General features: G+C 45.2%; 1 protein-coding gene across 1 annotated transcript; it reads right to left on the reverse strand.

Moving 5' to 3' along the window:
- Positions 1-2,609: 2,609 nt before the first annotated feature.
- On the reverse strand, positions 2,610-26,455 carry Mmd (monocyte to macrophage differentiation associated). Its single transcript, XM_038326710.1, has 7 exons — positions 26,198-26,455; positions 19,279-19,360; positions 17,156-17,316; positions 13,368-13,442; positions 11,790-11,891; positions 10,413-10,482; positions 2,610-2,961 (listed from the first exon to the last, which is right to left on the reverse strand). Exons 1-7 carry the CDS (start codon positions 26,221-26,223, stop codon positions 2,761-2,763), a joined length of 717 nt encoding a protein of 238 aa, XP_038182638.1. The 5' UTR covers positions 26,224-26,455; the 3' UTR covers positions 2,610-2,760.
- Positions 26,456-26,747: the final 292 nt, after the last annotated feature.

The raw sequence follows: 26,747 nt of genomic DNA on the forward strand, positions 1-26,747 counted from the left end.
TGAAAGTTCTTAATCTGAATCACACAATGCATTACATAAGCTAAGAAAAAGTTGCCCTGGGTAAAGATGTATCTACAAACGCCTAGGGATGGAAGAGGGAGACACAGGAGATGCTATCATACACTGAAGAAGGAACAATGGCAGGTGCCCTAAAGCAAAGGAGCGGCTCTCCTAGAAACCTGGAGAGGAGTTTCACTCAGAACTGGCAATAAGGAGAGGGAGAGACAGAGAGCAAGCACTCTGCCACAAGATGGTTGATTGGAGAAGGCTGGAAGGGTCTCTTCAGAGAGCTGTCTTCAGAACACCTCCTTGAACAAATCCCCAGTGAAGTCTCTAGACCCAACTGCCGGCAGAGGAGAAATTGAACTTTTTTTTACAATCTATTAGGGGAAGTTTCACATCAAGTGATTGAGTTCAATAGCATACGTGACAAAGAGCTTGGAAGAGCCAGGTGCTGGTTAGGAGCATAAATCTGAGGCAACAATTAGACCACAGCACAGGCAGCTTCTAACTGTCTGAGAGAGATTCAGGGAGGTGTGCAGTGATCTTCTCAAGATGTGTGGCTTGGCTTTTTAAACTAACCGCTGTCATTTTGGTCTCTCTCTCTCTCTCTCTCTCTCTCTCTCTCTCTCTCTCTCTCTCTCTCTCACACACACACACACACACACACACACACACACAATCCATATATATATATATATATATATATATATATATATATATATATATATATATATATATGCTACAATCTCTCACTATGTAGCTGGGACTTGGCCTAAAGCCCTCCCAGCTCAGTTTCCTAAATGCTGAGATTTCATATGAACATCAGCACACCCAGCAAGCAGGCAAACTGGTAACGTGTTAACGGGTGCTTGAGTTGGCTCTGGCAAGTCAAGTATTCAGCAGGCAGATCAGAAAGCTATAAAGCAAGGAGCCGTTGTTCCTCTCTGCATTCTGAGTTCTGGAAGACGACTCCACAAATTACAAATGTGTGATACGCTCGAGCTCTCAAATACCCAGCCTGACTTTCAGCCATATGCTCCAGACAACAGAGTCAACCCAAGTAACAACTTTATTCTAATCTACAGCACAAGTTTTTACATACACTTTAGTGGTTCTGACGGTGTTGCTTATGAGTAGACCTTAAATGAATCCACAAAGGTTAATATATTTAAAATAAAATATTATACACAGTAAAACAACAGGCAGCTCACTGTTCAGAATCATGCATAGAGAGTGACCCGGCTGGTGTGATCCTTGGGTGCCCTTTGCCTTCTGAAGAAATCACCAGCAAGTATCCATTCTTCTGTCATGCCTTGACAATTTCCAAAAATCAGAGCCTGAACATACACACAAAATATACTTTCTCTTAAAATTACAGTGGTATAGAATTTCAATTAATAATGCAGATCTTCAACCTGACAGCTCCCTGTTTGTAAGCAAACAGGTTATATTCACATCTGATCTAAAGGCAAGGCGACTTCATTTCTCTTAAACCCCAAGAAAGATGAACAACAAAGCAACTAATACATCAATCTTAATATAAGACATTGAGAGAAAACTAGAAATAATATATAAATACCACTCCACTGAGTCAGCATAAAACCGTGGACCACTGATATGAGTTTCTATGTGTCAATCCAAGTTTTATAAATGGTATGAAAAGAAAGAGTGTATTGAGAAATGCAGAGGAAAAGGCAGAAATGTGAATTTATGTGTCTAGTCCCACAATTTAAAATGAATACCAAACTGATACAAGAAAGCTGAGTGACTTACGCACGACGACTGAACCGTTGGCCACCAACGTGACAGTACAACAATTCACCATAATTCAGAATGCTCATGAGAAGTGTCTGGCCGACGGGCAACCCAACAATACTATCATAATACGCACAGGATCCTCCTCCGCTGTGGAAAGAGACCCTGGAGAAAACATGGCAAAGGCATGGACCGAAGCGACGTCCTCTGAACAAGGTGATGATATCCAAATACTTCCTCATCCCTGGTGGACCTCACCAGGTCAGGTTTATCAGCCCCCACAGCAGCACTGAATTCGGGGTCAGAGATTGGCGGAAAGGTTTGGAAAACTGCAGTTTTGTGGGTTTGTTTTTTAGTTGGCAAATTCTCCACACTTAATAAAACCATCAGAAGAGGTACGTTTGTTTGTGGAATGTTGACCGCTTGCTGCAGAAGGACATGAAGGAGGAACCGTGTGGGTGCACGTCAACGAAACAGCTTTTAAAAAATTTACAAAACAACTACAGCCTCTTTTTTTTTAAAAAACAACCATGTTATGTCAAGATGAAACATGGTAGAAAGTAGTGCCACGATTTCCATGATTCTCTAACAGTGACGGGGGGAAAGTGGGAGAAACGACTCTTTGTTTTTCTTAAAAAGGAAGTCGCGTGACTGCACTGACTTTGACAACCTGGCCTAGGAATTTAGAAAAACTCATCTAGGAAAATCTGTAAAACGAAAATACAAAATTCTGGTTTGTAAACATCAGTTGGCCAAGTCTACCCAGAGTCCTTCATGATAGTGGAATGGAATGAAGAATTAATTCACTGCCTCATTTGCTGGCTGGGAGGAGGAAAACCCCAGGGCACAGCTTTTATACTTTCACAGTAATTAGAGTCCAAAAACATTAAACCAAGTCAGTGCAAGTTGCTTCTTCTTCTTCCCTGTGCAACATTCAGCTCTTACCCCGACCCAAGTGCCTCAACAGAGATAATACTGATCGGACGACCTAGCACAGACTTGTCATAAATGTCGAATAAAGTCCGCGGGACTTCGGTAAAGGTACTTCCAAATGGCATAGTAGTGCACGGCAGCTGCTGTGGCCACAAACAGGTGCCAGATGGCATGGGCAAATGGAATGATGCCATCGCTCTTGAAGAACACAACGCCCAAGCAGTAAATCAAACCCCCGCAGGCGAGCTCTTGAAGACCGTCTGTGTTAGTCTGTCAACAGAGGCAAAGGGAAAGGGTGGATGTTACTTGGATGTGACAAGGTCAGAGTCACCTTCTTTCCCCCCAAAGGCTCCTGGTTTTCTACGTAGTAAGTGTAGTGGTGTGAGCACCACCCTAATCTGGAGATATAAAACAAACCCAACACGCCTCATCCCACTTGACCTGGAATACCCTTGGGATCTGCAGGCATGATCTGACCACTGGACACATTCTAGGCTCCGCAGGACAAAATGGTGATTCTCTCATTTAACTGTGTATCTAAGCAGACTGCAATCACAGCTGGCCATAAAGTGCCTCCAAAGGCCTGAGTAATCTTTACTTCCCATATTGCCCTTTGAAAGCTTCCTGCCACATGCAGCCGGCCCAAGAAACTAGTTTATAACTCATATCTCTGCCAGGCTTATCACAGGCCTTTGACCTCTGTAGCAGCCTCTACCACTGATTGCTTTTTTAGATTTTTGCAGCACGTATGAATTTAGGGCACTCGAACTGCCGACAAGGGACATGCCACACAGCCCGAGGAATTTCCTAATTTGCCCTGTGCTGCCGGGTGGTAAAGTCCTGTGTATCTGAAGTCAAAAGCAAGGATTTCTAAGGTCGTCTGGAGAGAGTCAAAGGTCCATCTACAAGAAAACACTGTGACCTGGCTCGATGAAGGAGGCAGTGCCGCAGACGGCCCTGCAGGGGGAGTAGAAAGCCGAGGCCAGAGGGCGGTGAGGCTTTGGAAGAGAATGTAGATGCCTTTGGATAGCGAGTCCGAGTCAGTAAGTCCCAGTGGCCACGTCAGACAAAAGCAAGGGGGAAATTCCAGCTCAGCCACCTACTAGGCCTAGGCAGAAGCAATGACAGCAGCCGAGAGGGAGCTAAGTGCCAGGTGGGAGGACATCAGGCCAGGTGTGATGGTCAGCCCTATTTCAACATTCATGTGAACCTCTGGGTTTTGTAGGTTTAAAAGATTAGGGAGGACTCAAAATGACCGGTAACAGATTTTCTTTATTCAGAAGAGACTTCAACCAGACTTTAAAAACAATAACAACAAAAAACAAAAGCAAACAAAAAGCCAAAAAAACGCCAAGCCAATTTATCACAAGCATGTACTATATCATAATAGGTTATAGAGCTACCAACACCTATCATATGACATCCTTGTACATGCATTAGGAGCACTGTTCGAGAAGGATAATGGCTGCCACAGATTCTTAGGGGAGCAAGAACCCCAAGTGGAAGGGCACTCGTGTAATACCTCCTTATTTGGAGGGAAGGAGACTCAGAGAGTAGTAACCTGACAAAGTCACTGGGCTGGTCAATCCCCACTCTGTTCTCAAAGACACCATGCTTTGGCTTGGTTTTGACACACTCCAATGTTCTTTGTCCAAATAAGCAAGAGACCAAATGAAGGACACCAGTAAGTTTTTAAACACATTCTGTTAAGAGACAGTTCCCTGACACTCCACTGTTCTTTCCAAATAAGCAAGAGACCAAACGAAGGACACCAGTAAGTTTTTAAACACATTCTTTTAAGAGACAGTTCCCCAAAAGACTTATCAGACACTGAAAGACCAAAACAGACTTCCAGAAGAAGTCGAGTGTTTTTTTGGCTCAAGATGCTGTGGGTAGCACCCAAGTGTACTTATTCACTCTAATCTTTATGACCCTAAACTGGGCACTGTTAACTGCCAACAGCATTTACTGACAAGAAACAGAGAGTTTCAGTACTTTGCTCGAGGCCATGGAGTTTCCTGGTGTCAGAATTGGGCTGTCAGTGGACTAAAGTGGCCTGCCTTCTGCACTTTCATTTGGAATTGGGGAGATGGGTGTTTTCAAAACTGGTTTGTGTGACTAATTTTATGGAGAGTATACAGATCAGAAAGAGCAGGTGGAACGAAATGAGTTTAATTACATTGATTACCTCTATATAACCCTAGCATCGCTGTAAACTTCTTTGGTTCCCCCTTGCCAACCAATTGTGGACCCCTCCAGCCGCAAAGGCAAGCACTGTTATTAATATTACCACACACATATAAAGCCCACCTGCTCTAGAGCTTCACATACATGGAATCATATACGGATTATTTTCTGGCCATCACATGAGCACACTTGTCAATTTTTTTGCTTAGTAGTTCCTTCATTGAACATAACTTACTAATTCTTGCCATTTCGGGGATTGCTACGAATGAGACTAATCTTAACTCCATGAGTCTTTTTGGAGATGTGTGTTTCTATTTCTGTTAAGTAAACCACTGAATCACAGGATAAATGCATGCTTAATTTGATTAGAAACTAAAAATTTAGGAAACGGAACTGTTGGAGGTGGGTCCTATCATTTAATACAATATGTAGTGGGGCATGGTATTTCACATCCTGGCTACTAGTGTGGATCTCATATTTTTAATCATAACTGTTCTTTGGAGTATAATGTGGTAGTCACAGGGGTTTTAACTTCCAATTTCTTAACCACTAATTATATGCATGTCTTTTCAAAGGGTTATGGGTTCTTTTATATATATTTTTCTTTGTTAAAATCTTTTACCCATCTTCAAATGACTTTGGGATTGACTTGGAGGTTCAGAGACTGAGCATATATTTAACAGATGGCTGCTTTCAGGATACATGTCCTTTATTACGGACACAGCAAGCACTTCCTGCCAAGCTGTGACTGCCTGTCCATTTTCTTTACTGAGTCCTTAGAGAAGCAAAGACTTTAATTCTGAAAAACTCCCCAACGTGCTTTTCTTCTGTCATGGTCTTTATTTCTGTAGCTCACAAAATCTGTGCCTATCCTAAAACTGATGACAAGATGTTCCAGGTCCCTGAAGTTTCTGTTTTCAAGAAACTTTAGACTTGGCTGTTTTATAGCTAAGCCTATACTTCAAACTAAGTTTGTGCATGACATGAAATTGACACTCAAAATGTTATAAGCCTTTTCCTAAAAATATTTCCCTTCTTCAATTGATTCATGTTCGTATATAAATGTCACTGCTTCCTAAATAAACAGAAAAGGTCTATACTTATTTCTTCTGGACATACCCAGGGTACAGTCCCAGAAGCCAGTGGTCTTGTGTGCTGACCATAGATAACTGACAGCCCCAGATGTGGCATAGCCCTCTGTGGGCTCCAGTCTTCTTCAGCTGCCTTGGGTGCTCACAGAACGACTTGTCTTGACCATTGGTCAGAGCCTCGTTATACTTTCCATCCTTCTGTCAGTTCAGGAACCTGTCTGGGTCTTCTAAGGGCCTGGCTTCTGCACAATGGTGATCAGGTGTTCCATCCCATCCTCCCTGAGCTCTGCAGCCCTCTCGGTGAGGTCAGGGTCTTCTTTCTCCATCACCACACACATCTCCTTCCCACACCCTTAAGGGCCGTGGTGGCTATCTTCCCAGCATCCCATTGATATTAAGTGTTGAATACTCACAAAATATGCCAAAATTTTTCAGGGATCACTAGAGACACGGCAGTAGCACAAGCAGGTGTGAGGCCTCCTTGTAACCTTGTATCCACTCATTGAGCTACACTCATTCTTCATGTCTAGGACTTTCCTGTAAATACCAGCTTCTATACAGTGATGCTCATCTGATGGAGGAGGGTCATCTGTCTATGTGTTACTTTCACTGGTTAATAAAGAAACTGCCTTGGCCCTTTAATAGGACACAAAATTAGGTAGGCAGAGTAAACAGAACAGGATACTGGGTAGAAGGCAGTGAGGCAGACGCCATAGCTCTCCTCTCCGAGATGGACGCAGGCTAAGATCCTTCCCGGTAAGACACCACCTCGTGGTGCTACACAGATTACTACATATGGGTTAAAGCAAGATGTGAGAATTAGCCAATAAGAGGCTGAAGCTAATGGGCCAGGCAGTGTTTAAATGAATACGGCCCTCTGCCGTTCCATCTACAGTCATCTACAGAGAAAACCCGGTTCCTGTTCTTTTCCACTGGCATGCTACCCGATCCGTGTCTGTTCTTTCTTCATTCCCTCATCACCCTAGCCAGGTTTCCAGGACTACCCAGTTGTAGGACTAGGTGCAGAATCAGGAAGACATATGTGGATGTCTGCACGCATCACAGATGCACACGCATGTGTATGTGTGTACTGACAGACTGTAAGGCACTGGCTTGTGTCACTATGGAGCAGCAAGGCTGAATTCCACAGGGGTGCACTGACTATGGTCCAGGAAATGCTGCTGCTGCTGCAGATGCATCCAAAGGCAGCATAGGACCCTTCCTAGCAAAGCCCTCTCTCTTAAGTCCCTCAGGGGACTGCTTGAGGCCCTACATTACAGGGAAATAAACTCTGTGTCTACTGAATTGGAGGCTAACATTATTGACGAAGTACCTTCCCAACCCATTAGGCTGGTAACTGACAAACCTCTAGGTACCTTGGCCTGGTCAAGATGACTCACACTATTAGCCTGCACACTCACAGAGAGCCTGCACACTCACAGAGACATCTGAAGCACCACAGTCCTTCCCAACAGCGCTTGGGTTGCAGCCCACAAGTTGTCAGACTGCATTTTCATTCATAGTCTGGTCAAAGACCCAGGAGTTTATATAGGAGTGTGCTGTTTCATCTTTAAACATTGGATGTTCTCTGTCTCTTCTTTTTGTGGGACAGTTTCAATTCTTTAGCATCCGAGATTATTTCATAGCCTAGTAAGCTGTCTGTTTTGATCAAAAGAATTTGTATACTGACCTATTAGAATGTGAGGTCTTGTTGGAGGAAGCAGGTTGCTGGGGGTATGCCTCTGAAGTGGTTAGCCTGTCCCTGGCTCCCACTAAGCCAGTTTTCTGTCTGCCATGAGGTGAGCCATCCTGCTCCTCCACAATGAGCCTTGTGATGCACAGCCCACAAGCAAGAGCCAAGGGACGGTAGACAAAAGGCTCTGAAATTAAGAGGCAGAAGAAATCCTCCCTCTGTTTTTTGTGGCTTTTTGTTTTGTTTTGATTTGTTTTTATTTTTGAGCTTTCTGTCACAGTAATAAAAAAGCAACTAAGACACGGGGGCAGAGGAACTCCGGCCCTGAAGTGACTCTGGTCACCTGAAAGCTGAAGATGTTTGAGGTCCAGTGTGCTTTCACCACCTGCGATGGTAGGAACTCCACTGTTTCCGAAACAGGAGCTTCTGGGATCACCATTTTGTTTACTGCCTTCAAATGGTTACTCTCAGTGAGGGCTTACAGAATTTTGCCCTGCACAAATCCAGCTTGATGCTTAGCCCAGCATTACACTTTTGTAGATTTCTGAAGGTTTCTCTCAACAGCAATCTCTTCCCTAGGTCCCTGCCCCATGAACTGTCTCCCAGTGGACCTGCAGGTAGACTGCTGCTCTCTGGGCTCTCCTTTAGTTGCTAAGTGGATTCTACAGGAAGACACTGGGGGAGGTGGCAGAACACAGAGCTCAGTTTTTGGCTTCTCTTACCGCAAGCATCACAGTCCCGCACTATCTGTGCTCGATGCGGGAAAACCAGATGCTTTAATGCATTATCTAGTTCTCTGTCTCTCTGTGGCCGAGGGATTAAATCTGAGATCCACAGCGCGTGCGGAGCGCTCCCTCTTACATAACCCTTTTGATCCGGACTCTGCTTAGATCCCCCCCAGATAACTATCAGTTCTCCAAAGACAGGGCCACTCACCCTGAAGCCTGCCGTGTCCTCTAACAGTAACTCCTGCCTCATTCCGACCACTTCCGGGTTCCTACCTGTCTTTCAAATCAGCTTACCTATCACTTGTTTTAGTGCTTCGATCTCATGTTCCCATAGCAACCTGAGTCGTCCGTCCTTCATCTCCCCGCCTCCCCATCAAAGATATGATAAAATTTTATTAGTCTCCTGCCGAACAGAAACTGTATCTGCCTGTTGGACCCTAAGTTCTGTAACAGCGAGTGTGTGAATTACCCTGCTTCATTTTCATAAACATTAGTCACGGGCTATTATATACCACCTGAGAAAAGGCCGATTAAAGATTTGGGCTAGTAAAAATACCGGACAAACCTGCTTTTATGACAGCCGGAGGGAATTGACTTGAAATTCTGTTCTAATAATTAGTAACCAATCCACATAGACTTTGCTTATATGGCTCTGGGTGTCCTGAATTGCCCTCTAACGATAAAACAGCCATGACCCATTTTCTCATTTCGGTCACGTACTTCCCTTTTCTCTGCATTGTCTGCTGCTTTTACCACGTGAACTATATACACCTATGTATACATACACAACACACATATACACCGATCTATGTATTTATATACGTATATATGATGGGGTCAGGTACCTCATCAAGCTCACATCTCAAGGCTATATAATTTTTGACATTTTCACAAGCATCTTTCTGGAATATTCAGAACCAGGTTTCAGCTCTGAGAGGCATTTTTCTGAGGAGGGAGGCACTAGGTAGTGGAATTATGTTCTCACACTGTAAGGAAAAACTCAGTAATGAAATCTCAAGCACAAGTCTGACTCAGGGCAACTGAGGAAAAAGAAAAGAGTTCAAACTGAGCAAGCTGGACTTCTTTAATTAACCCGGTGGCTAATGCCCTGTGTTGAACACCAGGCACCGGAGAACATAATCAACGAGCCAGTAGCGCTAGATCAGATTGCAATGTATGTTTCTGAGTCCAAGTGAGAGATGTGCATAGATTTATAAGCAGTATTCAACTCGAAAGAGAATTTAAGATATGCTATATGCAAGAGTCCACTAAAGAAAGTTCCCAAACATTATCTTCAAGCAAAGTTAAAGTAAAATAACAAACAAACAAGAAAAGACTACTTTCTTTTTTCAGAAAGAGATAATATTATTTAAAAGCAAGTGCAAAAAAAAAAGAATTAAAGGAACTGAAAACTATCCAATAGGATGCAGAAGCAAATTGTGCGTGTTTATTTCTAAATCTTTCTTTTCTTTCTTTCTTTCTTTCTTTCTTTCTTTTTTTTTTTTTTTTTGGAGAGAAGAACTTTCTGATCTCAAACTTGCTATTTTTCTTTCTCGGCTGGGTAGGGACCACAGTTGTGGGCCACCATCATCCTAATTCTTCAGATTTCTATGAGTCAGTAACTCAGGTTTATTCTCCAATAGCCTCTTCCAGAGATTCAGGCTCAAACAGCTACATTATTTAACCAGAAACAGCCACTTCTTTATAGTCAAATGGTTTGACTAGACTCTTCCCTGGAAGAAGGGTGATGACCTAGTGTGTGTGTGGGGGGGGGGGGGAGGGCTAAATCCATCATCCAAAACAAATACATAACAAACCTAACATCCACAGCTTTGCCAGACAACCCTTGTGTGGTACCCAGTGCAAGTCGGTGGCACACCGCATCATGTATGTGGGTTTCTCTCTCAATCGATAGTTAGTGGGCACATCATAGTTCCAAAAGGCAAAACTGTCCACCTATCATTACATCAGAGTCTCAGGAATTTAGAAGGAAGGAACTAAAATTATAAAGCTGTGTCTTACCATTGATGTCACCACCAAGGCTGGAGAAAATCCCATTGTGAGATAGAAGAAAAGCTCAACCACTTTATACCTGCAGGAACACAGCAGGAGTTAGAGGCACAACCCAGGGATGCTGAGATCATGCACATGCCAGCTTCTCCTTCATTTTGAAAGAGAAAGAGAAGCTTTTAAATCACTCAAAGGAAATTCACTTCCCAGTAGGACACCGCTGAGCCTCTCCCTAACATACCCGAACTGGGTAATGATGAGGTTACATTTCTTCTAGGATGAGAAGGGCAGAAATTGACACAGGCTGCTTAGAACAGGTTTGCCATTAAAGCTAGTTGTAATCTAGTCCAGTACGCTATTTTTCCCTTTCCCAGCATGGGTTGGTCCACCCCAGTTCCATCCAGAGTTAAAAAGGCCCTTAAGATAGTGAGAACAGGTGGGAACAGCCTTCTTCAGGGGTGGAGTTGCAACCAGAGGAAAGGATGTGTTTCCTGCTTCTCTTCATTTCGTACATGCATTTCCAGTCTCATTCCATTGGGATGCAGGACATCTGAGATCTCTAATCCCAGTGGAAGAAGAATGGGCTCCAGAGCTTGTTTTGCCAGAAAGGTCTGCCTTTACCTGCTAAGCTGTCTAGAGGATATCACCTGGGAGTGTGAATCCAAGAACCAAATGTTTCCTTGGAGTGATACACATTACACAATACATTTAGCATTCGTCACATTCAAAGGGCACTTGGAGTCAGGTGTCTGTGATAAGCTCAGCATCAGTATGTCTATTTGGTATTCTCTTTGTTTAGATATGGTTCAGGTGACTATGTCTGTAAACTACATGGGTGTAGTTTCTGACAGTCCTGAGAGACACAATCTCACGGCAAATGGTAAATTTCCATAGGCCTCTGTTTATGTTGCTCACACTTCTGACTACAGCTATGGGTGCCTGTGTGGTGTGGGGGAGACGTGTCCAGTGTCAGCTTCTTTTCTCAAACATTCTCCAGATTTCTATCTAGGGAAGTCTTGTGCTGCGACACTTAACAATCGTTATCCTTGGTCTCCATGGAAACTGGAGGGTTATTTCCCATGTGAGATGTCTATGAAACAGACAGGGCTAGCTTGCCTCTGGATGAGAAATGAGGTCCCAGTGGCTCTAAAAGGACTGGTATTTCAACCTCATCATGACATACACATGCCACTTATGCCTTCCCACCCCTACTTGCCCAGCAATAGCGAATACCAAATGGAGGTAAAGATTTACTAAAAGCAATATATTTTCTCTTTATGTATTTCTACTATTGTGAGGTACAAGCACGAAGGAAACCACACTGTAACACAGGAATAATTTAGGCAGTTAATTGTTTGAATGATCAAATGGAAGTGACTTTTCTCTTACTTTTCATGGTAGAGAAATACATAAATGGTTCCTCCAGCTGCCATGAGCCAGATAAACCAACGCATATGAGATGCCAGGGGTCCAAGTTCACGGAGGTTTAACCTACAAACGTAAACGACAACAAAGGAGTAAATGAGAGGAATTCTGAGCCCAGGCTCTCCTAGTCAGAGCAAAATGAAAACAAGGGCAGCAGGCCTCCAGCACAGCAGGGAGGCGCTGGGGAAGGTTGGTGAAATTAATCATCCAAAGGTAAGATCGCTGCTCAAATTTTAGTATTAGGGATTAGACATGATTTTAAAATAGTACCAGCTAAAAACAGACACGCCAGCATGCCGTTGAGTCTGACTCTCCCTAGCAGGACCCACTGAAGGAAAGGCTGCTGGCTGTTTTATTTCTGACCAAGCATCTGGAATGCTTACAAAGCTCACTGAGAACCCAGAATACGATCCCGAACCAGGATCACATGGCCACAGTAGACACCTAATACACACACGTCTCTTTTAGCAATCTCTCTGCCAAGACAGACTATGAGGAGAACTCCTCTAGCCTGTGCTATGGGCTTCTCTTATCACAGTTCGACATACCACAACCTCATGTGCCCTGGCATATGAAGAATAAATATGAAAAAAAAGTTCAGTTTGGCTCTAACTATAAAATTAAGATTCCCAAATGGAAAATTAACCACGGACATATCTAAAACTGCACGGGAACAAATTTCCTACTCTACATGTGATTGCTCTGTTCACATTTAACTTTTATATATATATATTTACTTTAAATTGCTTCACAAAAGCTTTTAAGCATGCCTGCTCTTACATGAATCAGACCTATAATTTAGTGAGAGGTACTGGGGAGGCCTTATACTTTTTTTCATTCTAGCAGATAATTACATTTCTTTTGAGTGACTGCACCTGCATGAGCCGGATTCTAGAGGCCTGCTGTTTCTATTGACGACAGCAATGGATGGCTCAACAGGACCTTTCTGAGTGTTTAAAAGTGGGCTAGGTCTTAATAAAGGAAAACTAAATTTTCTTTAATTTCAGCTTTTAAAGCAACAAGAGGCTGCATTTGGTCTGGATCTGAAGGGCAGGAAGATCAAGGGAAGGGCACAGGAGACTAGATAGTTTAAGGAGTTAACTAGCTTGGTTAGTTACTAAGCCAAGAGTACTAAGTGGGCAGAAACAAACAGTATACATTACAAAAGGAAGCTTGCTTTTCCTCGTACGTATTTACAGCATTTCCATTTGTCAAATTTCATCTTCAAATATTCTGAAAAGCAGTAGAGATAGATGGGAAGAAGATGGAGGGGAAAGGGGAACCTGCTAGCTACACCCAAGTCTACAGCACCTCCTTCGAAATGATTCCATGCCAGACAGCCCTTCCAAGCACTGAGTACTGTAACCAAGGAAATCAAATGGGGGGGGGCGGGGGTGCAAGTGTGTATGCAGTGTGGGAGGGGCGGAGTGCATGCAGGAGGGCTGTGGGGTGGGGTGGGATGGGATGGGGAGAAAGAGAGGAAAGGAGTGAGGGCTTCTAATCATCAAGAGGCTTTTCCAGAGCCCGCGGAGTCTGTCTCACCATGGAGTGTAGGAAGCAGCAATGAAGAAATAGATGACCATCCGATCGCACATGTGGAAACAATGTTCCACTGTCCTGTTGGGGGGAAGTCAACAAAGCAGGCAAATTTGTCAAGATGCTCAGACAGGAAGTATAGGCTATCACTCTACAAGGTCAAAAGCCCCACCCATGCCTGTTTCATTTTCTCACGGCATTCATAGCTCGCCCTTCAAAGCCATGGCTCTTCTCTTTAATGCCAGGAAGTCACAGTAAAAGCTTTATATTTTTAGGCTGTATACGTAACAGGCATGAGACGGTGGAGCCCCACGATAGTCAGGTGACGTGAGTCTTTTCTGATGTTTTCCTTTTCTTTTGGAAGACGAAATTCTGTGGGGGTAGAATTTCTGCCAGAACCACTGCCTGGTTCCTATCACAGAGCAGGGCTCAGTCCTAGCGCCCAGCTATTGTGCCCCGAGCTGTGGTCAAATCCTTTCTCTGACCTTAATTTTTGACAATTTCATATACACACACAACACATTCGGTCCTACTCACTTCTCCACCATCTCTTACGGTCCCCAGCTCCCCTCCCTTCCTTCTGCTAGGTTTCCCCTCCCATTTTCAAGTCTTTTGTTTTGCTGAGTTCAGATTCTTGTTTTTTCACACATCTTTAATTTTAAACATGCCAGGATAGACAGTACATGGTATTAAGGGAAAATCAGTAATTTGGGGCCAGCAATAATAAACATAAATATGGCATTTTTGCTGTGAAAAGGGTAGCCATTTCACTTCTAAATTGGTCCAGAGTCAAAGCCAAGAAGCGTATATAGAAAGATCCAACTCACTGAGGTTGACTCACGAAATGTCAAAAAATCCAGTATTTTGTTGAGGTCATTTAAAATTATAAATGCAGGGCCTGGAGAGATGGTTTAGCAGTTAAGAGAGCGTACTGTTCTTCCGTGGGATCTGCTCTTCCGAATGACCTGCATTTGGTTCCTACACCCACGTCAGGCAACTCAGCCCCACCTGTAACTCTAGCTTTAGGGACTCTAATGTCCTCTTGTGGCTTCTATCAGCACACACACGGCATACATTCACAAATGGGCACATACATGCATATAAATCACCTTTTAAAATATGCGTGAATGAATAAATGAAGATATAAGTACAGAGGATGGTCTTTATTGTTTAGTTTTCAGACGAGGTCCTGCGTAGCCCAGGCTGGCCTGGAACTTGTTATGTAGCTGAGGCTGGGCTTGAACTCCTGAACCTCTTGCCTGCACCTCTCACAGTTCTAGGATTGCAGACACGTGCTATAATGTCCAGCCCCACGACATTATTTTGAGTCTACTTTTGGTTTCTAGGATGTAAACGCTACCATTTTGTGGGGCCTCAGCACACAGCATAGCCTCACTATTCACACTGCTGGGCACAGCAGATCAACAAGGAGGTGTAAGTGAATAAATAAAAGCCAGCTCTGTGAAGATGCATGGAGCAGGAGCTGCAATTCACTCCCTGATGATTCAGGAGCAGGTCTAATGAAGCAAACGTCCAAACCTCACTACCTCTATCCTGGAATAAAGGCAGTCATAACCTCATGGATGCAAGAGTCTACCTTGAAAGAGCCGGGAAAACAGGAGAGAGGAAGACAGGAAAGAATTTACTTTCTCATTTTGAATTCCTGAGATGATTCTGACGCCTAGCAAGGCTTGAGGACTTTCTAATTCTGCTTTCTAGACATTGCTAGGGCAGACGGTCAAACCTAGAACCTGTGACACAGGCCTGTGATCCCAGCTGCTGGAAAGCTGAAGCAGGATGACATTAAGGTCAGGTCTACCTGGGGTACACAGTGAGTTCAAGACAGTCCTGAGCATCCAGGTGTGACTTGTTCTCAACGTAAAAAGCAAGAAGAGGGCTGGGGATGTGGCTCAGTGGCAAAAACACTTGCCTAGCATACATGAAATCCTAGAATCAGTCTCCAGTACTACTTCCCCACAAACAGAAAAGCTCCACCAGCCACCATTTGGACTCACACCATGTCACAAGAAGGGGACCGATCTGAGCAGAGAGAACACGAAATGTGGTAAATGTAGGCTATGTTCTCAGTGTTGTACCCAGCAGATACTCAAAAGTTGGGACTGTCCTTCACTCTCCTAATTAGACTTTGTTGGGCATTTAAAAGACAGTGATTGAATGCTGAGCCAAAAAAAAAACAAAAACAAACAAAAAAAAAACCCAAAACCAAAAAACTACATGTGGTTTGTGATTCTAGCAATGCCTTTCAAGGTTCAAGGGAATCTCGTTTCTATTCTACCTTCTCCTCTAGCCTCTGTCAGGAAGGCCCCGAATACGAAGTAGGCATCTACAACTCTTTATTGATTCAGAAATCTAGACATCAGAGCCAAGTGAGCTGAGGCAACCACAGCGTCAGGCGTGCCAAGAAGATAATGAAGTGCCCTGCTTCCAGACGGGCCTCTGGGCCCTGTGACTCTGTGTCCCGGGAAGCCAGCACAGGTACTGTTGTGACTGTCCTGTGAGTATGGCCCAGAGTGCCCTTGGGATTTATAATGCTGTGGTTTTATTGTAATCCTCGGAATGGAACTGCCACTTTACAGGAAAGGGTAGCGGAGAGCAGGCTTCATGCAGAATTGTAAAGGCCATGGTGAGAAAAGACAGTGCAGGCTGACAGCCTGCCTTCCCAAGCCTGCCTCCCCACTAGCTTTTTTGTTGAGACAGAGTCTCACTCTGGAGCTCACTAGTTACACCGGGACTCACTGTAATCCTAGGTAGCCTCGAACGCATGGCTTTCCTCTGTCTCAGTCTCAGAGGCACTGGAATTGTAAACATGAGGGCCATCACGTCAGGGAATACTTCTCTCCTTTTTCTTTTTTTGAACACTTTTTGAAACTGAAGGTCTTTTCTTACATTTCTGGTTCAAAGCACAGTGTTGTTTCTACAGCCCAAGCTGGCCCTAAGCTTCTGATCTTCCCACTTTTTCCTTCATGCTAGGACCACAGGCATGTGCCACCACGCTCAGCCCAAGTGTCAGGCTCCTCTGAATCACCTGTCACCTGCTCCATGTTTTCCGTTTTTCTGCAAATGGTTTCCCTCTTTGGGGTTTGACCGACTCAAGTATTGAAGGTTGTATCTGGTAAGCACCCATTTTCACATAAATAATGCTCTGTCCTTCGTTCTAATAGGCACAGATCTAAACACATTAGCAGTCTTACTGGTAGGCCAAGGACTATGGTGCTGTTTGGAAAGTAACCCATGGTTTATCTTCACTGTGAGGGATCTCCTAGTCACCCCGTCCTTTCTCTATTTGTCAAATTATTTTCCCAGGTATCACCTCATTCCCTGTATTGCATCATAACAGCTTCATGAAGCAGCACAATAAGCTTCAGTTTTGTAAGAAACCGGGGCTCTTTGCGTGAGGTGGAATTACTTACTCAAGGTTAAACACAGGAGGACTGGAGCCAATGTTCAACATCCTTCCTTGCGGGCCACAGCTATGGCTCTTAATGGCTCTCCCAGCATTTCTAGTGTGTGTGAAATAAGCTCTCAGGATTTTAGCTGCAAGCCCTCGAAAGATAGCTCGGGTGCCGCTTCCTTAAGATGCAAACAAGGCAGAGGGGTCTTCAAAACTCTGCCCAACGCAAAGAGAATGTCTTGAACTAAGGGACCTCTCAAAGCCCGTAGGATAGGAAAAAGTCCACTCCTCACCCTCCTGGCTCAAGCGTAGCGGCCTGGGAATTGAGAACACGCTTAGCCCACTGCGTCGCTATGCACAGGACGTGCCCCGCCCCGGGTACCTTAAGTGGCTCTTTTTCCAGGACACTATGTGAAAGACCGTGGACACGATGAAGAGGGCACAGAGGCCCATCCCGTAAATCCACGCCGTTATCTTTTCCCAGCAGTCATCAGACAGCCGGTGGAGGAGGGCGCTGCCCACGATGGCCGGAACAATGAGGAGCTGGGAGGAGGGGAAAGACAAGTGAGTACCTTCGCGTCGGCTTCCGCTTAAAAAACACAGAGGTTTGCCAGTTTTGAGAAAGTAAGTTTTAAGCAAACATTCGTCTCCCTTGGATAATCAGAACGAGAGGCGGATGGAGTTCGTTAGCCGCACTGGAAGCAGATGTTCCTGTTTTCAGGGCACTGGGCCAGCCAATGGGTGCAGAAACAAGCAAAGACACAACATTGCCCAGCTGTTGCAAAATGGCTGTTCTTTACCCTGATTTTATTAAACAAGAGCCTGTTCCAGTCTCTTCTCTAATCTGATACAGAGCAGGTACTAAAAATATCCAAACATCAAGTACATTCTAGAACCCCCAGAAAGGTCTGTTTTCCAAGCATTCTGTCCTGCCTGCAATCCCACTATTTAAGTAAAGGATACACAAGTAGTGAATTAAGCCCATATTATATTGTATAAAACACCACACACACACCCCAATCAGCTGTTGAATTAGTATGTCCTGATCTTTACTTTGAACTTGCTCATCTATTTGGGAGTACTTGCAGAACAAAGGGGTTCGGGGGCTTTCATCATTTTACATAGTACATGTTGAATAATCTATTTCCGAAGCCCGAAGTTTGAAGAAACCAGAATCTAAGAATTCTGATTGCAGCTCCTTCCCTCCCTTTCCCCCTCCCTCCCCTCCCTTTTCCTTCCTTTCCAACCACTAAGTAGGTAAGGATGACTTTGAGATCTCCATACTCCCCCTCCTAAGTGATGGGATTGCAGGACCATGGCATTATGGTCAGCTTCTGCGTTATATTTTACACTATAGACCCAAATTTCAACATCAGATGCCAGTTTCCACTACTCCAGTACAAGACAAGAGCACGGAGAGTAATAATGTTTTTTTATAAAGAAAAAAACTTATTTGTCTGGGAAAAATTACCGTTAGAGATGACGTCCCTTTTACTCTTGTATGAAAGCATCCTCTCTGTTTATATTTGCTTGTGGTATTGTTGTGTTTTGATACAGGCTGTCACAATCCTTACTAGGCTTCAAATTGCTAGCATGCATCACCACACACTTCTCTTTATAGAAATACTGGCAGTAGATACTTTCTGTCTTTAGGAATATCACGGGACTATAATACTCCCAAATAATGTATATATTTAACAAGATCACTGTTCTAAAATATTAGCATGGAGCTTTTATAAGTTTTTTACTAAATTGCCATTTAAGTACCATTTCATGTGGAGAAGAGGTAAAGAGAATTTAGCCCATCCTACACACATGTTATTTCTAAAGGTAGGCTGTGTATCTGAATATGCAAACCACCACACCGGTCCAAACCCAACCGTAACGTAAGCCTCGTCTAAATACTCATCACTGAAGGAGCAAGTTCATCCATCACCTTCCCTTCTCCATGTATTCACCATTTCCCTCCCAGGGTCTCAGAGAATGTAACTTCCAAAGAGAATAGTAAAGCCAAAGGTAAAGGAAACGGAATGACAGAGGAAAATGCCATGGGCAGTGTGAGGGTGAGAAGATTCAGCCTTCACGTCTTCACAAAAAACAAATCAAACAGCAACAACAAAAACCCTCCCCTTCCAACAAACCATGACACACCCTTGCCAAATCGGCTAAGTAGCGGTTTTGAGGAAGCTGTACCTTTCCTTCAAGGTGTCTCAGCACCCATAAGCAAGCTTCTTCATTGTCCCCTCAGTAGGGTTCCTTCTCCTATCTTTTGAAGATGTATTGAGGCACGTGAGTCCAGGAAAACATGGGCTACCGGGTAGAGTGTCCAGAGCGCTCTCCATGCTCACAACACTCAGATTCTGGTGACATAACCCAGCACTGACACTCAGGTACCTAAGGTCAAAGGGATGAGTAGTTCCAATCGCTAGTGCTAAAGTTACCGGAGAAGTCTTTTGCCCTGCCAGAGCCCCATGTGAACGACGGCGATAAGAAAGGTGTACTCACTGCGTGTGTGTAGCAGTTAGCAGCATGTTCGTAGCAGGTTGGTTTGTAGCGGCCATTGGCTGGGGCCCGATGGTTCATGAAACTATGGAAACAGAGAAGCCATAACGTGAGAAACACTCCACCCTGGCCGTGCAGGAAGCCTGCAGTGGTCATTCAGTCCCTTCTAAATGAAAAGGTTGCTGTTATCAACAAGAAAACCAAAGCCACTAAGGAGGTGTCAACTTAGCCTGCCACAATACTGAATCTAAAGCAAACATCTAGTTTATTTGATGAAACAGCCCTTGAGTTTGCTCAATAGACAAATCTCGTGCCAAGCAAAAGCAAACAGAAACCGTATCAAACTCAGTTGTGCCCCCCCCAGCCCCCAAATCAAAGGGGTGGTACATAACCAAGTTTTAAATCTTAAAGTAAGGATTTCTGCTCCCCTCCCCTGCCTTTTAGTTATTGTCACTACACAAAAGGGAACACACTGCACTTGAAAGGTTTCTGCTTTCTCACTCAGGACATGACACGTTACGCTCTCTGTATGCAGATCTGCACAGCCTGCATCCTACATTAGAGGGCCTGCCAGACTAGTTTTCCTGTATTGTATTACCTGTTCTGGCACCAGGCAGCTTATTTGATACCCAGCGGCATCCAGGCCACCTAAACAACGGGGCATATTTTTACCTCCATGCTCCTGGAGCAAAAAGAGTTTGCTTCAAACACCACAAACATTGTTAGTCCTTGATGCTGTGGCTCTAAAATACACACACACACACACACACACACACACACACACACACACGGAGAGAGAGCTGAATAAAACAGCAAAGCAGAGAAAGGCACAGAGAAACAGATAAAAGCCTTGATAGCTTCAAAATCCCAGAGCTCCACCTGTCAACAAGCAAAGCACCAAAACAAAACAAAAACAAAACAAACAAACAAACCAAGGCAAAACAAAAGCCTTTTTTTTTTTTAATCCAGACAGTCTGGAGGTCGTTTTGTTTGTTTGCCAGTACCCAATCTCACCAATCTTTCAACCATTTTTTTAAAAACAAAAGACAAACTAATATTTCCTCCCTGATTAGTAAGAACTTGGTATCCTCAGTTCAAATAATGAAAGACACAACAGGGAGTCCCCGAAAAGTCCATCCCCAGTACGGGCTGGGCATGGGACTGTGAAGACATTTCACTTGGACTAGATGCCTAGCTAGACCCTAAATGAACTTGCTGTGTGTATCCATTACCCATGGAAGGACAAAGGACCCACCAAGTAGCTTCAGAATTTACCCATGCTATCCTTGCATGCCGATGTGCACGTCCTAGCCTACTCTCCTTTCCCCTGGCAATCCCCTAAATTATATCACTCATTTCCTATGGGACGAGAGCACCGCTGTGCAGCTCTTATTAGTAATAGGAATTACACCCTGGGGAAGAATGTTTCCGTACTGCCCCAAGAATCTGAGGATCCACCACCTCCGCACCCTGAGAGGTAACAACTGAGCTCCGAGGCGCACACCCTACTAGGAATTCCAAAGGGTGGAAGAATAGGCTTCCTAAATGGTTGAGGTCAGCTGAACTGGAAAGTGCTCCATGTAGGGTGAAGTAGGAGCTGTCTACCCACCACCAGGCTGCAGACAAAAATAGCAACTTCTATCTCAAGCAGCCCGAGTCTAAAAATAGTCAGATCATTCCACAGCATGGGGGATAGACTTCCACATCTTCTGCAAGGAAAGGAGCGGCATGGCCATGTCTGCTGGTCTCTGCCTGGCAGAAAGAATCCAGGTTAAAAATAATGTGGGAGGGAGGGGAGATGGCTTAGTGGGTAAAGTATCTGCTAGGCAAGCATGGAGACAAGTTCAATCCCCAGTATGGACATTTAAAAAAAAAAAAAAGCTAGGCATAGATCCATGCACCTGTAATCCTAATGCTATGGACACGGGGACAGGTAAATCCCCACTACTGGTCACTTAGCCTACTTCACTTAGTAAGCTCAAATTCAGTGAGCTACTCGGACTCAGAAGTTATTGGAGTGGCTGAAGAAGACACCTGTTGCTAGCCTCTGGCCTCCATGTGCATGCATACGATACACACATACACATGAACACATATACACACACCTGTGCATACATGTGCAGAGGAAAAAGAAAGAGGGAAATAAGGGAAAGGAGAAGAGGAGGAGGGGAAAAGATATCTATATCTATATCTATATACATATATATATAGATATATATATAGTGAGAGAGAGAGAGAGAGAGAGAGAGAGAGAGAGAGAGAGAGAGATTCCTCTCTTGTGACTGACATACCCTGTCCCGGAGGAGGGGCGAGCTTTCTACTATAAACAAGGTAAAAAGCTGCTATCCTGAGACCATTTTACTGTGGGGTTCCACGAGAAAGGTCCACACCATTGTTCTGCTGGGAAATAATAATACAATTGTTTTCAATTTCCCTTGATGTGCCAGAGTGCTATCAAGCCTCCTCCCCCTCCTTCCGCTTCTGAAGAAACCATTCCTGAGGCCGAAATGGGAAAGCAGATGCAAAATGCAAATAAACTCCCACACTCTGAGCCTCCTCTCTCCGACTGCCAAAAGGAGGAGAAAGGTTTAAAGATGAAAGAAAAAGGCCCCCATTTGTGGAAATCTTCTCTACCTAATGAGAAAGCAACCTAATAGCTACTGAGCGCCCTGGGCAGAGAAGCCGGCATGTAGGGGTGCCCAACCTGTCACTGTGACATGATACTGTCATCTACCGATGTACCAGGCTTCATTCACAGCTGTCCTGAAAGGTATGTGGGCTGTGGATTGGGTGGACATACCTGCGAGGGCTCTGATTTAGTTCGGAGTGTGGCAATCTCATCTAACAAGGCAAAAAAAACTGAAGCAGGCCTTAGTCACTTTCTGTTTCAATAATCCTTTTGCCTCTGGCTTTTAGGTTACTCTTATGTCTTCTTTGCCCTACAGCAGAATTCCAAAGCTGTAGAGGGAGAGAGAACAGCTCAGCAACAACCTTTATACATTAGCACACTGAGTCCAGACCAAAGCACCAGGCTCTGCAGGTCTGCAGCTCGTCCAGCAGAATTCACAGGCAGAAGACCAGAACCCCCACGGGTTGAGTCGTCTGTGGTCCCCGCTTCCCAGGTCCAAATACTGTCAACAACACTTTCAAAGTATATTTCCAATCAGCTTGCCACTGCAGTTCCACAGTGCTCAACGAAAACAAAACCAGCACGCAACATCTCCTACCTGTGATACCGAGGCCTCATAACTGGCCTTGTTGCCTGTCCCAGGACAGACTCTTTTTCATATGGTAGCCCTAACTCTCTATTAAAAACAGATCGTAGTGTGTGCCTCTACTTAAAACTGTATTTTAGCTTCCCACAATGCTTAGGGTAACACTTTGATGCATCCCTGACCCACAGGCCTCGGTAGCTACTCCCCTTGCTCAAGGCGCCACCTTCTTGGCTATCTGGCCTCCAGCTAATACCAGCTTTCTGTTTCTTTGACCCAGGAAGGTCTTATCTGCTTGAGGACACTGGCTTTTTATTTCTCCTTAGAATATTCGACTTGCTTCTCTTCCTACAAGCTAACTCATGTCACCTGCTAAGAGATTTTCCAGACATCACCAAGCATCACTTTGGTCCTTCCCACCCAAGTGGAGTCCTTACCATAACCAGTAAGAATTTGGTTCCTAAATGTTTGTTTTGTCTTGTTTTAACACCCCGTCTTTTCACACTGTAGCACAAATCTATGGAGGTGGTCTTCACTATGTTATTTTCAGTTTCAAGCACAACGCTCATCTTTTTGCTGAAGCTTAATTAATAAACGTTGAATGGATGGTTAAAAATACAGCCCTCCCAGCTACAGAGATAACCCATAGTCAATCTGGCTTTATTGGAGATGGCACAGGCTCCACACAGAAGGGCAACAGGCAGTCACGGGGCCAAAGGAACCCTGAGTCTTATGAACAGAAAACCCCAAAGCCAAGACAACGGAGCGCCTCAAGGCCTCTTCAATACTGTTGGATGCTGCAGCTTTAATCCACCCTGTGCATAGCTCCCTTCTATCATGCCAGCTTCCTTTTAGGACTGAGCATGGCATTTGTCAGCGACGATCCTCCAGGCAATTACTAAAGGGGGATGGGAGACAGAAGACCACCCCATTTTGTGGTTCGACACTCGAAGAACTGCCCCCCAAAAGGGCATCAGACACGCTTTAGATTTTGAAGGAGATGCTTTTCCACGCACTCAATTTAAAATCTAATCAGCAGGGCAGTCACAGCTGGGGCTGAGGAAGAAGGGTCCTTTTCTAGAGAAGAGACAGGATGGGTGAGTGGACTGTGGCTGCGAAGACAGGGAACTGAGCTCCTCTGACTACCTGCGCCACTCCGGGCAAGGACTTGGTTACTCTCTAAACTTATCTGCTTTTCTATTGCCTTGTGAGTGGAAAACTATGCAAAACTATGCAAGTATCCAGCCAGCTGCTGGCACAAACAGGCAGTAATTGAATAGTAACAGTTACTATCATGTCAGAGCTGTTAGAGAAGTGTGTATGCAGGCACGTGCTTAGGTGTCTTGAGAGACTAGACTAAAAGGAATAAAGCAAGGTACAAGATAAACTGCATCCCAGAGGAACTGTTTCACATCGTAGGGTTTTTGTTGTTGTTTGGTTTTGTTTTGTTTTGTTTTTGGAGCCACCACTGTTTTACTCTCCCCTTCCAGTCTTCCTCCATATAAACGGCAGACGTCTGGAAGACGATCCAAAGCCACAGGAACCAGAGTTTCCACTCTGAGTGGATCTGCAAGGTGTCCTTTTATTGAGGCAGAGCATAAACTATGGTCTAATGAACTGTTCTTCAGTTGAGTCCCAAACGCAGCTATCAGGGAAAAGGGCACAGTTCAAAGACAGTGGGTCGCCTCGCAACTCCCCCCTCCCCGCCCCCGCTGTAGAGCCTCTCTGTAATTTACCTGTATGTCACTATGGTAAACAGTGCAAATAGCACACCAAGATGTTTAATGAACACAAAAATATGTGGACTACTACTTTGGACATTTTAATGTGTGGATCATAATAAGCAGGACTGTTCGAACATTACTTTGTATTTTTACATTACTTTGTATTTGGAGGCTCATTTTTAAGTCAAAATGATGCTCATAAACAGCTTTCTAATCTAGCCCATAATAGAAAAACAGGTAATGAAGGGATTACATCAATAAAAATCAAAGGAGACCTATGGATCATCAAGAAAGACACAAGTAGTATTTGTGGAGTACAATAACATGTAACCACTCAAAAATTACATTCTGTGATACTCCAAAAGATAATCTCTGTGTTTTTCTAATTTTTCAATGGGTAAAAGACTGCAAAGTAGAATGAGAGCAAATCCTGCCCATCAAAGAGATTGCTCAATCAGCTGAAGTGGCTTTTATTTTTCCATTCTAGAGCTGTTTGAGTGTTGGTGTAACAAACAGAAAGAGACACTTTCCTTCTTTTTACAGAAGTATTCAAAGGGACAGGAAAGAAATACAAACTCTTCATCAAAAAGGGAAGGGGTAATTTTTCAGAATGTAGCCACTGTTCTCTGAAAGCAGGAAGCCCACAGACATGTAGAGGAGAAAACCGTATCAAACAAACAACATATACAGGGCAAGAGGCTCACACATGTTACAGTCTGTCTTAAATCCACGAGGTTCTCAAAGAGAAAGAAGACCAAGGCTCTTTTGCCTTTGACATGGATAGTAGTTCCCCTCCAAGAATAGTGTCAGGCGCCAAGCAATAAGCAATATTCGGAAGGCAATCCAAATCTTCAAGTTGATCCCCTCTACTGATGTCAAAGACCACACTGATCCTTTTTACGTATTGGCTCCTTTACACTTTGGGACTGGGGAGGAATGAGATAAGCATTATTAATGGCTAAAAAGACCGGGTAGGAAAACTAAATTGTGGGTTTACATTTTGAAATTAAAAAAACAAACAAAACAAACTAAAACAAACAAACAAAAAAACAGACTACTTCAAACTCAATAGCCTGCCTGGAAGATTTCACGCATTTCTGCTTTTCGATTCCCTGGCACCTCACAGAAAGCTAGACTGTTCGTGGTGAAGGACTGGGAATGGGTATGGCTGCCAGGTTCAGACAAAGGGATGGAGAGTTACCAGACACCCGACGGCTGAACTTTCACCCACTTAAAAGAAACAGAAAAGCCCAGAGCTTTCTTTGGGAACAAAAGGCCAGAGCCTTCATCATTCATTCCGGGCAGATACCCCGAGAGAAGGGCCACCGGGCCACTCCAGTTTGGGCGTCCCCACCACCTCTCCACTATAGAGCAGCCGACCGGCCTTCCGGTGGCGTCTCCTCGGTTCTTCCTCCCCATTTCCTAAAAACAGACGTCTCAAAGGCAAGTCTCCACCTGAATGCTAACCTGCCCCTGACAAAAATCCCCAAATAGTAACCCACTGGGGCTTTTAGCCTGAGAACCTCTAGATTCGACACCATCGGGCTAAGCTGGACGCTGGGAAGCGTGCCTCAGTTTCCCTGTCTCTAGGGCCAGTCACAGACAAAAACACCTTAAACGCTCAGGCCAGACCCCCTACCGCGCTGTAAGACAAATACCGCCACAGGGTGCTGGAGCAGCCCCAAGAGACCTCACACGGGGGTTTGTTCAAGGATGTTTGCATAAGGCCCAGAGTGGACTCAAGGGGCTATAAGGTTGGGGTGGGGCGCTTGGAGCAAGCAGAAACTGTGTCTGGATGGGGATCGCAAGGGCCAAAGCTGGGTGTGCAAGCCGATGGAGGAGGCAAGGCAGACGCGGAGTCCCGGGGCACAGATCCCGAGCGGCTTGGAGGAAGGGGATCGCAGGACTGGGGGTCCCCCCGGGAGCCGGTCCGGGTCGGGGCTCGGGATTCCCCGGGATAGAGCACGCGCCCTGCAGCGCTCTCACCGCTGGAATCGATTCCTGAACCGCATTGATCCTCCGCTCCTCCGCGGGGGCCGGGAGCTCCGTCTCTTCTGCACCGGCGGAGGGGCGCGCGGGCCTCATGGGTTTGAGCCGCTCCCGAGGCCGCCGGCGTGCCAGGCGGGAGCCGCGCAGCTGGGCAGGGCCGGAGTGGGCCACGCCGGGGGTCAGCACAGGGCCGAAGCCAGAGCAGGCGGCTGGGGGCGGGAGGGAGGCCGCTTAAACGGCCCGGGAGCCTCCCGCCTCCCGCCTCCCCGGCTCCTCCGCCCCCGGCTGCCCGCGCCCCGCCCCGGAGCCCGGCTCCGCCCCCGCCGGCTCCGCCCGCTGCGTGCGCCCGCGGCCGCCTGCGCGTCACCGCGCCCAGTGGCCAATCAATACCCGGAGCGGCGAGCGGCTCCGCTGCCATTCATTTCCCCTGAAGCTCGAAAGGTGGGGCGGAACCTCAGGGAGGAGGGGCGTGGTTAGCGGAACGGGGAGGAGCGCTGGGAGGGCGGTGCTCTGCATTAAAGCTTGGAGCAGTGTGAGCTGAAACCAA

Source organism: Arvicola amphibius, chromosome 4 (genome assembly GCF_903992535.2).
Source record: "Arvicola amphibius chromosome 4, mArvAmp1.2, whole genome shotgun sequence".
NCBI classification, from domain to species: domain Eukaryota; kingdom Metazoa; phylum Chordata; class Mammalia; order Rodentia; family Cricetidae; genus Arvicola; species Arvicola amphibius.

What these genes read in the sequence shown, in the direction of transcription:
- Mmd (XM_038326710.1), bottom strand. Translation starts at nt 26,223, where the DNA reads ATGCGGTTCAGGAATCGATTCCAGCG. An exon ending in CTAACTGCTACACACACGCA is followed by an intron (nt 17,317 to 19,278) that starts GTGAGTACACCT and finishes CCCTCCTCCCAG; the next exon opens with CTCCTCATTGTTCCGGCCAT. An exon ending in TGGAAAAAGAGCCACTTAAG is followed by an intron (nt 13,443 to 17,155) that starts GTACCCGGGGCG and finishes TCCCCCCAACAG; the next exon opens with GACAGTGGAACATTGTTTCC.